Source organism: Lytechinus pictus, chromosome 3 (genome assembly GCF_037042905.1).
Source record: "Lytechinus pictus isolate F3 Inbred chromosome 3, Lp3.0, whole genome shotgun sequence".
NCBI classification, from domain to species: domain Eukaryota; kingdom Metazoa; phylum Echinodermata; class Echinoidea; order Temnopleuroida; family Toxopneustidae; genus Lytechinus; species Lytechinus pictus.
This window is the reverse complement of record NC_087247.1, coordinates 35,945,188-35,958,493: the sequence shown is the minus strand read 5'-3', so window position 1 is coordinate 35,958,493 and position 13,306 is coordinate 35,945,188. Positions and strand designations below refer to the sequence as shown.

General features: G+C 34.8%; 1 protein-coding gene across 2 annotated transcripts in view; it reads right to left on the bottom strand.

Moving 5' to 3' along the window:
• The window catches only part of LOC129257353 (ATP-binding cassette sub-family C member 9-like), a 42,159-nt gene that overhangs the window by 11,927 nt on the left and 16,926 nt on the right, over nt 1–13,306 (bottom strand). For both annotated transcript variants that reach the window (XM_064096929.1, XM_064096928.1), the window contains exons 6-19: nt 12,045–12,200; nt 11,696–11,830; nt 11,255–11,417; nt 7,992–8,032; nt 7,374–7,592; nt 6,482–6,667; nt 6,024–6,102; nt 5,061–5,163; nt 4,481–4,579; nt 3,391–3,556; nt 2,358–2,495; nt 1,804–2,044; nt 845–1,053; nt 420–586 (exon numbers count right to left, since the gene is read on the bottom strand). In XM_064096929.1, the coding sequence (XP_063952999.1) occupies nt 420–586; nt 845–1,053; nt 1,804–2,044; nt 2,358–2,495; nt 3,391–3,556; nt 4,481–4,579; nt 5,061–5,163; nt 6,024–6,102; nt 6,482–6,667; nt 7,374–7,592; nt 7,992–8,032; nt 11,255–11,417; nt 11,696–11,830; nt 12,045–12,200 (2,102 nt within the window). The remainder of the gene's footprint in view (nt 1–419; nt 587–844; nt 1,054–1,803; nt 2,045–2,357; nt 2,496–3,390; nt 3,557–4,480; nt 4,580–5,060; nt 5,164–6,023; nt 6,103–6,481; nt 6,668–7,373; nt 7,593–7,991; nt 8,033–11,254; nt 11,418–11,695; nt 11,831–12,044; nt 12,201–13,306) is intronic.

Below are 13,306 nucleotides of genomic sequence, written 5' to 3'. Positions count from 1 at the left end.
ACAGCAATACAAGAGAGTCATGAAACTGACCCAAAACCAATGTTGCTCATGATAGGTCAGTTCTGTGTTTCGTCTATCATCTATTTGTTCTTGTTGTAAGCAGTGTTTTGTTTTCCAATTTATGAATGAGCTATGAACATGGTCATAAATGGTAATACTAGTATTACATCTACATGCAACATATGAAATACCATCACCACTAACACTACTACTGCTGCTACTATTCCAACTACTACTACTACTATATACTACTACTACTTCTACTACTACTACTACTACTACTACTACTACTATTATTACTATTACTACTACTACTACTACTACCACTACTACTACTACAGCTACTACTACTTTCTATTTCTAGTACTTCTACTTCTCTTGGTACTTATACTTCTTTAGTGCATTATTTATACACCTACCTAAGTGGTACTGATATTATGTTGATAAGCATCTGATGGTGGAGCTTTTTGGCGGCAAAGTATATTCCAAAGCAGATGAAGGCGACGTACATCATTCTGAAGAGCACATTGAAAGCAGACAAGATACCGTAGATTTTGATGTAGTAGCTAGCGTCATCAATCGCTTCCTGAAACAGATTACACAAAGAAAATTATTGGCAATGAGAATATGTATATATATACATATATATATATATATATATATATATATATATATATATATATATCACATATAATCATCGAATTTTGGCGGTTGATGTGATGGTAAGGATGAGGATGAATACAACAATGATGGTGACGATAGCTTAATTTGATGAAACAACACCTTTCCTATAGTATATCATGATTTACTCAGAAATCAATAGCTTAAGTTTTATGAAGATTACCTGCGTATCGTTGGTGTTCAGACTGGCCTCTGACCATGTAGCCAACCAGAAATTAGTACCTATTTCTACACCTGCACCACCGAATGCACCAAGGGCTACAAGCAGTGTTACTCCATATCCGATGGCTTTAATGTAGTAGAGATAGATGTCATAAGAGACGGAGCCCTTTTCTTGATCCTCTGTAATAATTAGACGTCCCCGCTCATCATCTAAAAAAAATACATCGTATAAGGATTTTCATTGTAGGTGTTCGTTGATTTAATTCTTTTCTTTTAACAAAATAAATATCCATTTCACTTTAAATGTATTTCCTTTTTATATCACAGAATATTCTTATTTAGCGCTCAAGTATGTCGAGCAAGACATACAAGGTGCTATTATAAAACATTTGTAAATATATACACTCTTTTTATACAAGAAATGGTTTAGAATATTAAATGTCCTTTACAAAATATTGGATACAGAACTTGATAGCATCAATCAGCATCAATCCACTATCTTGAATATGTATCAAAATAATTATGAGTCACGGAGACACAACCTAATGGGAGAAGAGGAAATAAGAAAGGTCGGGGAACGAGGGGTGTAATAACAAACCTCCAGATAATAAACTGAGATTGTATATTATATGTGGTAAACAAACCGTTACATCCATTTACTCTGTACATACACACATACGCATACGTACACCCTCACATACATACATACAAACATGTATACCAGTATGTCTTGCGAATTCGGGATTAAGCATGCGCAGATATCTTTGTTACATCAATCACCCGTCCTCTTTTCACGACTTCGTTGTGTTAAAATAAAAACGACCTGTTAAAGGCATTGGCGCTAGAGCGCTTTGCACAAACGAAGGATAGGAGGGACATTTCATTGACTTTGTGTCAGTAATGATCTTTTGATGATGACGCTTCAACGTCATTGCATTGCTGAATCAATGGATTTGATACCTTCGGCGTCGTGCGCTGAGGAGGCTTCATTGGTAGACATGCTGGAGAGATGGGATATTTGCCTCTTGAGTATCCGCCTTTCTTCGAGGAGCGCCTCTGACTCTCCCCCGGATAACTCGGCTTCTGACTCGCTCATCTGCTTGATGGCTTGTTGCCAATCCCTCATCAAACTGGGGTCAGCACGGGCTATCTCATCCGGATCACCGTCTCTAAAGATTGACCCATTTTTCATGATGATGATCTGGGGACGAGCAAAGAGATACAGTTAGTAAGCTAACTTGCTAACTTATTACGAGTGTGCAACAAAAACAGATATGGATATTTTTAAGGATTTAATCGAGTTTTAGTATAATGTAATCAGTCATATAAAAGACAATGAAAGGCACTTCCCTTTTCAATATTTAATGTTGAAATGAAAATGGAGAATTAAAGCTCTTTCATTTCCTTCGCCTGGCCTTGTCTCTCGTACATCTTTACTTTTACACCGTTTGTCAAGGGGAAGACATCTTTTAAATTCACATATATAAAAATCATTGAATAGAATAAATATATACCTTGTCAGCCTCTGGTAGATACTGTAGCTGATGTGTAACGAGTATTACAGTCCTCTGTTGTTTCTTTAAGATCTTTAAGATTCCATGTTCAAAGAGATGACTCCCAACATGCATATCTAGTGCCGACAAAGGGTCGTCCTAAACAAAAAATAATTCAGGTATATTGATAAAGATTTCTTAACCAGGTATTTCTAAAAAAATACGAAACCTAAAATATATGTATGTTTGCTAAATCAATTGGTGCATTATTTTCCTAATAAAGTAAATTAACAATATTCTAAAACCAAACAGAGAAACATGTTACGCAAACGATTTATAAAATTATGGAATAGGGAAAATATTGACTTTGACCAAACCGAAAGTGATGCACATTCATTAGTCCATCCAACCAGTCCACCCATGCATCCATCCGTCATTTATTTCTTCACTCCTTTATTCATTTATCCATTCATTCTTTCTTTCTATCTTATAACTAGTAATTAATTGATTGTTCATTCATTCATTTATTCCCTAACTTATTAAGATATCGTTTACAGATAGAAGAAAATGTGAAATCCAGAAAACCATGTATTTCCCTCCAGAAATGGAGGCAAATGTTAGCACTGTGAATATATTTTGTTTGTTGAATAAAGAAGACCAGCAATGGTTATTTTACAAAAAAAAAATTTATTCCCTAACCTATTTAATCAATCAATTAATCAATCAATCAATCAATCAATCAATCAATCAATCAATCAATCAATCAATCAATCAATCAATCAATCAATCAATCAATCAATCAATCAATCAATCAATCAATCAATCAATCAATCAATCAATCAATCAATCAATCAATCAATCAATCAATCAATCAATCAATCAATCAATCAATCAATCAATCAATCAATCAATCATTCATTCATTCATTTATCATTCATTACATACTAAGGGTTATATAGCGTAAAACTTACAGATTCCAGGGAAAAAATGCACATAAAAAATATACAAATACCACAGACCCACCCCCATCGAGTTATGAAATGAAATGAATTACCAGTATGACAATATTTCTCCCCGAGTACATAGTCCTTGCTACGCTAACGCGTTGTTTCTGACCACCGCTCAAATTGAGCCCTTTCTCTCCAATCTCTGTTCTATCACCCGCCGGCAACATGTCAATATCTGGAGATAATGCACAGGCTTCAACTACCTTTCGGTACCTAATATAGATCGATAATAATATGATGATAATATTCATGGGCTATGTCAAGTGTACCAAAATGAATTTTTGAAAAATATAAAAAAGAATAACTTTCGTTGGTTATAATTATCCTTGTAACCTCACTGGGAGAATTCAATGACCTTAAAAATGGTCAAGATTATTTTGTAAAAAATTGTACCATTTTTTTTAGATTTAGCGTATGAATAAAATAGATTGATACAATGAATATTTAGAGCACTGAAACAATTAATGTAAATCTGGGTTCCGTTTTATAAAGGAATTATAATTGTGATAATTGCCATTATGACAACTACCACAGCAACAGGGCTTTAATAGCAGAAATAAAAATCAAGGTTCCCATGGGAGTTACCTTAATGCTAAAGTTACCATAATTGTAATACTTATGAATCCGATGAATCTGACCCAGGTCTGTTGTTCCTCTTTTACAAAACAATAGTCAGTAAATAACAATTCTTTAGTTTTTGAAGGAGTAATATCGAGTCATTTTAATGATCCAAGACTTCAAATAACCAAAAAAAAATCGACTCGAGTAAAAACATAAAGAAAATGAGGAGACCATTTACAATTCAGATCAGGAGGGTCATGGCAGTTTAGATAACCTCCAACTACACATCATAAAAAAAAGATTGACAAGAATTACGAGCTTTTATCAATCATTGTTTCAGTCAATTTCAGACGAATTGCACAATGCAATTGAACCCAAATTCTGACATTGGGATGAAAATAATTTCTATTCATTTTTTTTCGACATTAAGTGCAGAAAAATAGCCTTTGAATTTATTCTAAAAATCGTTTAGGGTAAAGAATTCTAAATATCTCCCTGACCTTGTATTTTAACTAACCATGAAGTAACATACAATTTATTTATACGTCATAATCAACATTAAAATAAGAGACATGCCTTATTGGATCATAACTCTCTCCGAAGAGGATGTTTTCTCTGAGAGAAGCGTTGACAAGCCATGCCTTCTGAGGGCCATATGCCACTTTGGATCCTTTACTGTCAAGTAAAATTTAGTATGGTGAATAAAGAGACAAAGCCATAAAATGTTCCGGGACAGTTTTTGACATCTCTGTCTGAAAATTTTGAGACTTCCCTTTAGATTAATCGTATCGTTATATATCAATCTTCCATTAAGATTCACAAGTTAATCAAGTGCTCTTGGAACATAATGTTATGATAACACAATGCGATATATACGAGCAGTACAATATAAACAAATTAAAAAAAATCTGATACAAATTATCAAATATTGGCAACCTAAATATTGTTTTAGATATTTTGACTTTGCTAAGTAAACACAAAACCTTTTAATGAATAAGCACAAAATGGAAAAGGTGCACTGGTTTTATATCACTGGAGTTTCAACCCAAGAAGTGTATATAGGAACGAGTCTGCATCATCTAAACACCTATTTGGAACAAAATGAGATTTAACATACTAGTCTGATCCAGGGCTAGCCATACTGACATTTATATACCTTATTTGTATTCGCCCTTGTAGGGTCGTCATCTCTCCGAGAACTGCTTGCAAAATGGATGATTTGCCACTCCCAACTGTCCCCACGATGATCGTCAATTTACCTGATTATACAGTAGAGTATTATAATGTTCATTTTGTTGATATAATATAGTTGGAACAACATTTTTCTGTAATAAGTTGTTTGAAAATCATTTAAAACTGAATATGTGAACTAAGCTACTGGATCTTCTGATTTCACATTTTAAATTACCATTCAACTGTTAATTTTGTGCACAACTGTGTAATTTGAAATTACTACACGTAAGATAGCATTGAGTTGCGTATCTTGTTTACTTTTGATTTATTGATTCACAGAAGAAAATCACTAACCATGCATCTTTATGACTGTGGTGATTCATACTTTACTTTATGCAGGGGGTATTTTTATAATGTCATATGGAATAATATGGAACATATGGAAAAATAACACATAAATTGTATAATAAAAAGAAGCCACTAAAATTTGCTGAAGTGGAAGTGAAAATAAATTTTGCTGTTTAATGATATTACCGTGCCGGTGACTTTTCGATTAAAACACCATTTCAGTATATTGGATAACTCTAAACAAGTACCCTTTGTTATTTGCATAAAACAGTAGCCATAAAATGCAGAGGCGGCGCCAAGGCATATTGTTACATGGGACAAGACGACATATTTTTTTTCTCATTAGAAAAAGGGGTTATTTTAGAGTTACACGACCAAGATTCCTCTTTATACATTTTATTTTCTTCTTTCTTTCTTTCTTTCTTTTGCTTTCTTTCTTTCTTTGAACCCCCCCCTTAATATCCCTTACTTGTAGTGCCATCCCTCCTTGACTTTATCACAAACGTACACTAAGAGCATGAAGAGTAGATAGTGTTAATATCGTTTTGCTATTAAACATGAACTTTGGATTAATAGTTCAATCAAATCGAAGTACTACCTGCTGGTATGTCAACATTGATGTCTTTTAAAATGGCTTCGGGAGATTCGGGGTCCCATGTAAAACATCCATCTTTTATCTGTGAAATCAAACAATGGAATACGCAAAGAGCAATATAGAAGGATGTATTTATATGTTAAATGTATGATCAGATGATGAAATGAACTGGGGGGAGGGGGGTCGCAAGAAGGGGGTGGAATACATTCATTTTATGGTTTGAAATGGCTTACATGTTTGTTACATAAATTTTATTGATTTTTATTACACCCCAAATAAAAAAATTGCACAAGTATTACCGAGATATTTTTACACTTATTTTCTAAAAAAGAATTAGAGCTAATTATGAAGACATCTAATCATTTACTTTTGACATTTAATTAGCAATAGCAGACGTCAGTTCGTTATCATTTTATTATTACTGTCCCTAAATCACCCTAGCATTGCTATAATTAACTCACCCTAATAGCAACATCACTTGGAAGTTCATTTTTTGCGGGTAACAAAGAATTATCCATGGCACCGTACATCTTCTTATTGCCACGCCCATCAATCAAAGGAGTGGGCGTGGTGGAATCTAACTCCTCCTCTGCGGACGACATGAAACCGTTGCTTTTTTTTGACCCAGAATCAAACAGAACCTCGTGCTGAAAGAGAGAGAGAGAGAGAGAGAGTGAGAGAGAGAGAGAGAGAGTGATATGAGGATAAAGAGGGGGGGGGGGGGTGAGAGAGAATATCTTTGTAATGATAATGATAATACACAATATTTAGTTACTACGGGTGTTTCTTAGCGCACTATGTTCTGTTTATGGTTTATACTTGGGATTAAAAGAAAAGAAAGAAAAAAATGTGGAAAGGGAAAATGGCACAGCTAATACAACTAATGCTAATAATCAAAACTGGTGCGCATCTCCAAATGACCGACCCACTACTGTGAATCATCTATTAAACAAGTAGGTTTTTAGTAGGGTTTTGAACTGATTCACAGATTTGGCATTATATATGGTAGCTTATTCAAAAGAAAGATTTGGTATAATAGATGAGAGTAGGTTGCTTATAATTATTATTCGAAAATTAATGATAAGTTTGGCTCGGGATTCATACCCAGATTTACGTACATTTCAGATAGACGGAGTTTCATCAAAATTTTTGCTTATTTTACTGACTCCAATGAACCCAATTAATAACATGTTTTCACATGGGCAAAATTGAGGACACTCATTGAAGGAATATACCATTACATCACAACCATATCCATGATTTCAGGCCCCGTGACATGTAAGTTATTTTATTATCATAGCATGATTTACATTTACAACAGCTCCTTAAAATACATATATTCAGGTTGTGTACCGTATCGGAGTTTTGTTCCAGCGACGCTTTCCCCTCGATCTCTGGTGCGACTAGGAAGAATTTGATTCTTTTTGTGCTGATGTGAGAGTTGACACCAAGACTGATCACGTATGGGAAAATGAACATTGGGTCGATGAGAGAATTGAAGAGATACAGGGAGGAGAAGGCGATGTCTGGGCTCAGTGGCTGGCCAGTTAAGGCTGTGTAAGTACTAAAAGACTAGAGAAAGAAAATCCAAATAGATTTAAAAAAAAATACAAAGATGGATAAACAGACAGATAGGGAGATATATATATATATATATATATATACATAGAGAGAGAGAAAGAGAGAGAGGGGGGGGGAGGGGGGGAAGGGGGGGGGGTAAAAAGAGGAAAAATTAGAAGTATAAAAGGAAGAAATTATATACAAGAACAAAAATATATACATGCAACAAACTATTAGCCAAATGCTCATATTCCATTAACATCACATGAAGTACTGTGCAGTAAGGGTTAATTATACAATTTGAACAAATGAATCTTACGTAGGAGAAAAATGTAATAAAAGAGTGAGGGAGAGAGGGAAGGGGGTGGGCAATGGGGTTGTAAACTAAATAATTTGTGTGATATTACTTACCACAAGGTTCACCATTGTAGGAATTCCAATGTTGATGACAACTATAACAGAAATGATAATCACACATAAATATCACTAAACAAATACAAATATAATTAGTTAATTTTTGATCGCATTCATATCACTTTACTCGTGATAGCCCTATAGATGGTTATATTCTTAGCATAGATGTATGATTTATTCAAAAGTCAATCAAAGCGGTACTCCAGGGGAAAATAAATCATATCTGAGAAAAAAAATCAACAAGAAAAATGTTGAAATCTAATCAAAGTCTGACACAAAGTAACTAAATTTTGAAGTTCAGCAATATTTTGTCAAAACAGTTATACATTATGTTGCAGTATAATATGCGATAGGCGGGCTGATGACGTCATATCATAATTTTTCACAATGTGTGTAAACAGGTCTCCTATGATAGAAAATAAGTTTCAGTTATGATGATCTTACAGTAGACATTCCCGTTTTTATATATATTTTTGAAAGGACAAAAGTAAAAAGATATACATTAATTTCAGACTTGATAACAAAATAAAAAAGAACATAAGTCGGGATATAACATCGGTAAATTATCCATTGCATATTCATGAAGACATGCATAAAAATGTTTCACAGTGGTGCTCAAAATTTACAGAACTCCGCCAGAAAATGAACATAATTCTGCCATGTTTTAGATATTAAAATGTTAAGTCAGTGGGCTCGCCGAACACTGCAGTCTTGTTATCTACATTTATCTACATTCAATCCTCGTCATCAAGGAGTGCATTTTGTGATGGGGTTCACTAACTTTTGAGCAGAATTTACTACATAATATGAATAGAACTAAGAAGAAAACAAAAATGTTTTTATGGGACCTTTCTTTATTTGTTCAAATAATAGAATTTTCAACCTGAAGTACGCGTTTAATATGTAGGTGTATCATGACTGTTTACAGATCAATATGATCATGGGGATGAGATAATCATCACCTTCAGGTTATTGAACTTTAACCGACGTGATTATGAAACAACTTGACCAAAGATTGAACTAGAATCGGAAATCGTTTGTGATATGCTTATCAGTCGCATCACTGAAGGGACACTAGACCGATCAAAGCTAATACCTCATTTTGAATGGCATATATTCCGTCAATCTGAATCCTGTTTCGTTGGTGTGACTGTTAATGGTATTACAAAATGGCTTATTTGAATAAACCAGTGATGTTTCCGAGTCCAGTCAGTCCGAGTCCAAGTCCGAGTGCGAGACTGAGTCCTGCATGTGCGAGTCCGAGGTCCGAGTACGGCATGTATGAGTCCGAGTCCGGTACATGTGCAAGAGTATTACGTAATCAATCAGAACATGGCCGTACTGAGAAATCTTTTGCTTGGGGTGGTAGAACGCGTTAAATTTCTTGGAAAGACTCGAAAGCGAGGGAATGAACACACAAAATAATTATAAGACGAAAATATGTCGTTGATTTAAGATTTAAAATTACATGTAGTTTATTTTTTTTAAAGTCCTCAGAAACATACCGAAATTAAGTTTTTACATGTTTCTCAACTCCCTTCCAGTTCTATACGCAAAAAATCCCCAAATCTTCAATATGTGTAAATGTAATTTTATAATTTTTTTGCCAGATATGGTAAACTGAAGGTATTCTATTATATAAACGTGGAATTCAGATACACATTTCGCATGAAATATATCAGAGATTTAAGTTTCAAAGATTTTGTAACATAAGTACCCGAGTACCAAAATATATTCAAAAACTAAATAATACAATTAGAGACTTGATACATTTAAAAAATGTTTATTAAATTGGACATATTCATTAGAAATGATCAATTATAGTACATCAAAGGCAGTGATCATGAATAATCACGTGAATAATTTGTTTGATAAACCATCGATTTAATTGTGTATAATGAATATTCACTAGATCAGTGAATAATTTGCATAGAATGTAATTGGAATTCATAATGAAACTTGTGCCTCGCTCTGTAAGAGTGCATGTCAGGGACATTGTGTGTTGAACCCGAGCCATACATCCATATTGAAGGACAAGTCCAACAGAAAGTTGATTTAAATATAAAAAGAGAAAATCCAACGAGCTTAATTTCACAAAACAGTTATATTCACATCCTGGTCGGTATGCAAATGCAAATGTTGTCCTTTGAAATAAAGTTTTATTCCTCCCTAAACATGTGGTATTCCTATTGTTTTAACATTTGATGGTTCAGTCAAGTTGGTAATTTTTGTCAAATCTGTAAAAAATAAAATATTGTGTAATTCAAACAATAAAAAACTTAAGATAATAGTGAGTGAGGGACATCATCGACTCTATCATTTGCATGTCACTGAGATGTGCATAATTTAATCAAATAACAAAACAATGTTTTGTGAAAAATAAGCGAAACTTTAAATTGTCTTGACTTTTTTTATTTTACATCCGATTTTGATGATATTTACAGTGTTATGCTTGGTTTTTTTTCTATTGATTAAAATCAAGATTTTTCTGGGGTGGAATTGACCTTTAAGCCAGATATTTGCAGTCAAGAGAAAAACAAGTAATGTGATATATAATTTCCTTCTGGACAGGAAGACATTTCCCCCTGAATATATAGGCAACAGGCCTTGTTGAAAGAGTAACCACGCAGCTCAGACTGCGAAAACGGGCAGCCGTCTTTTTTTTCCGTGTGTGTACACCACAAATCTCAGTGGTGTAAACACACCATTAATTATTTTATCACGCGTAACATGTACTGCGAATATGCATTGGACTCCATGAGCCGACTTGGCTGAAATTTGTGTGAGTGATGTTTAAAAATATTGTGTGCCATTATGGGAAATTTTGGAGGATAAAAACGGCGTGCATTAGCGCCAAAATAACCCGGTCTCGTGCCTTAGTAATCGCCGAGTCATCGATTCACGGGCCCCGAATCCGAGTCCGTCTTAAACGGACTCAAGACCGGTCTCGAGTCCGAGACTGGACTCTAGTCACACATCACTGAAACAAACACATCCGCACTAATTTCAATTTCTACATTGATTTTTTATGCTTGAAAACGTAGCAATGAATTACTGTAAGGCACTGGGACGGGAGAATAAAGCATTATTTTCGAACAAAGAAGATTATTTCTTCTTCAAAATTAAAAACAATTTGATAAACTTATATACTGAAGATGGTTATAAACCCTTTTGCGCAGTGAAGGCTTATCACTCTACTGGCACAACTTCCCATTGCGATATGAATATAAATGATATAATATATATTTATGATGGCTCACAATTCCATGCCTGGATGAAGTACACTTTGGCCAATTCCCTCATCTCCCTGGCTCTTTCTGCTTGGACCAGTTTGCAATAGATGCGCTCCCATCCGTATAGCTTGAGAATTTTGATTCCCTGGAGCATCTCATTGGAGTATTTCATTCGCTGATCAGAGTTGAGCTGAATTACAAAGGTTTACAAAGGAATCATTGATTAAGAAACTGACGAAGGATGTTCATTCAAAATAATTGTATATAATTATGGCTCAGATTAAATTTATCGTTTCGCATTTTCGCAACTCTCTCCACCTTCCTCTCCTCTCATTTCTATTTATATCTACATACCCTCTCTCTCTCTCTCTTTAATCAATTTCCCGCAGCTTCTCTCTCATTATTTATCTCCCATTCTCCTGTTTTTTTTCTCGCTTATGATTAATTCTTAAATAAGTTTGTTCTCACCAACACTTGCTTGATATACTTGGACGTGAAGCCGGCAAAAATGAGTTGAACCGGAAGTACACAGACAAGGAGTGCAGCACCGATCAATGACGGTACTCCAAGCTCAAGATACAGAAGATACAAGGTTACAGCGAACTGTGAACAACAAAAATATAAATAAAATAAGTTTGAAAACTATGTAGAGGGACGGAAATTGCCAAGCCAGATTTTCAAAACAAATTTACAAACAATCACTCAAAATGTGTTTCAGATCCTAAAAATCACTTTAGAAGCAGTCCCCTTAATATTGATAAAGACCATTAAAGAAGTTCATTTTCAGGGGTAAATAGGTGTAAGTGTGAAAGCATACCTTTATTGGGATTGTCCATAACTCATTAGCCCAGTTGAAGAATTGTTGGACATTGGTGGCATCGAGTGACATGTGATTGGTGACCTGTCCCATGGTCATCATCCCACCCGACATCGCATACGTCGACAGGCGAAGGGACTTTTCATACACCATACTCTATCAACAAAACAGGGTTAAAGGACAAAACATTGTATGGATACATGGGATAATTCGTTGAGTGTTTGGGTTATCTATATTATGATAAATGAAATGAGTAAATCTTTGTGAAATACATTTGATTTGTGTATTCACCTTACATACGGCTATCACTACTTATACTTTTTGTGGTACTCGAACTACCAATTCACCATCACCACCGGACTTGGTGGCTCATTGGTAGAGCGCACACCTCCTATCATACCAAAACTAAAAATTTGACAATCTGCTTTCTTGTCAGGCGCTCGACTTATCAGCAAGAGGAAATAGCATGTTACATGTATGTTATGTGGGAAAAACGGGATCAGGACAACTAAATATACCCCCCGGACAATTACCCCCGGACAACTACCCCCGGACAATTACCCCCCGAGGAAATTACCCCCCAGACAACTACCCCCCGGAAAATTACCCCCTGAGGACAATTACCCCCCGGACAATTACCCCCCGGACAATTTTCGAAATATTTTCTACTTTATCTTACGTTAATAACTTTTTCTTTCTCTTTTATATTGCTCTTTCTCCTGTTCTCTCAATTTCTTCTTTTTTCCCCTTTTTTTGTTCTGCATCATGAACAATGGGAGGGGGGGGGGGGGCTTGCACCCGAAACCTCCCGTTTGGCTATGCATACATCAGAAAACGTGTAAACTGGCCCTCATACTAAGTTTTCATAGAACAATTGAACACGATTAGTCATAATAATCACAAATGATTAAAATGAAACAATGAAAATGATGAAAAAATATATTTCATGTCACTATATTAAATTTTTTGCTCGCGCTTCGCGCTCGCATAGCCTGTTCAATGAGATACATATCTTGCTAAATCGGCTGATATGTAGCTTAAAATATCAAGTTTTGAAGTCGATATACAAAGCATATTTCAGCTCGGACATTATTCATTATTAGGTGGTCTGTCTATGACAGATCACCTCTTAATTTCGTCAGAATTTTCTTTATTATTTATTATTTATTTATTTTTAGCACCTATGTTTGTTGCCAATTTTTCTCCAAATTGGCTGAATCAATTTGGCTAATTTTTCTGTCATATATAGAGTCTATCATAGA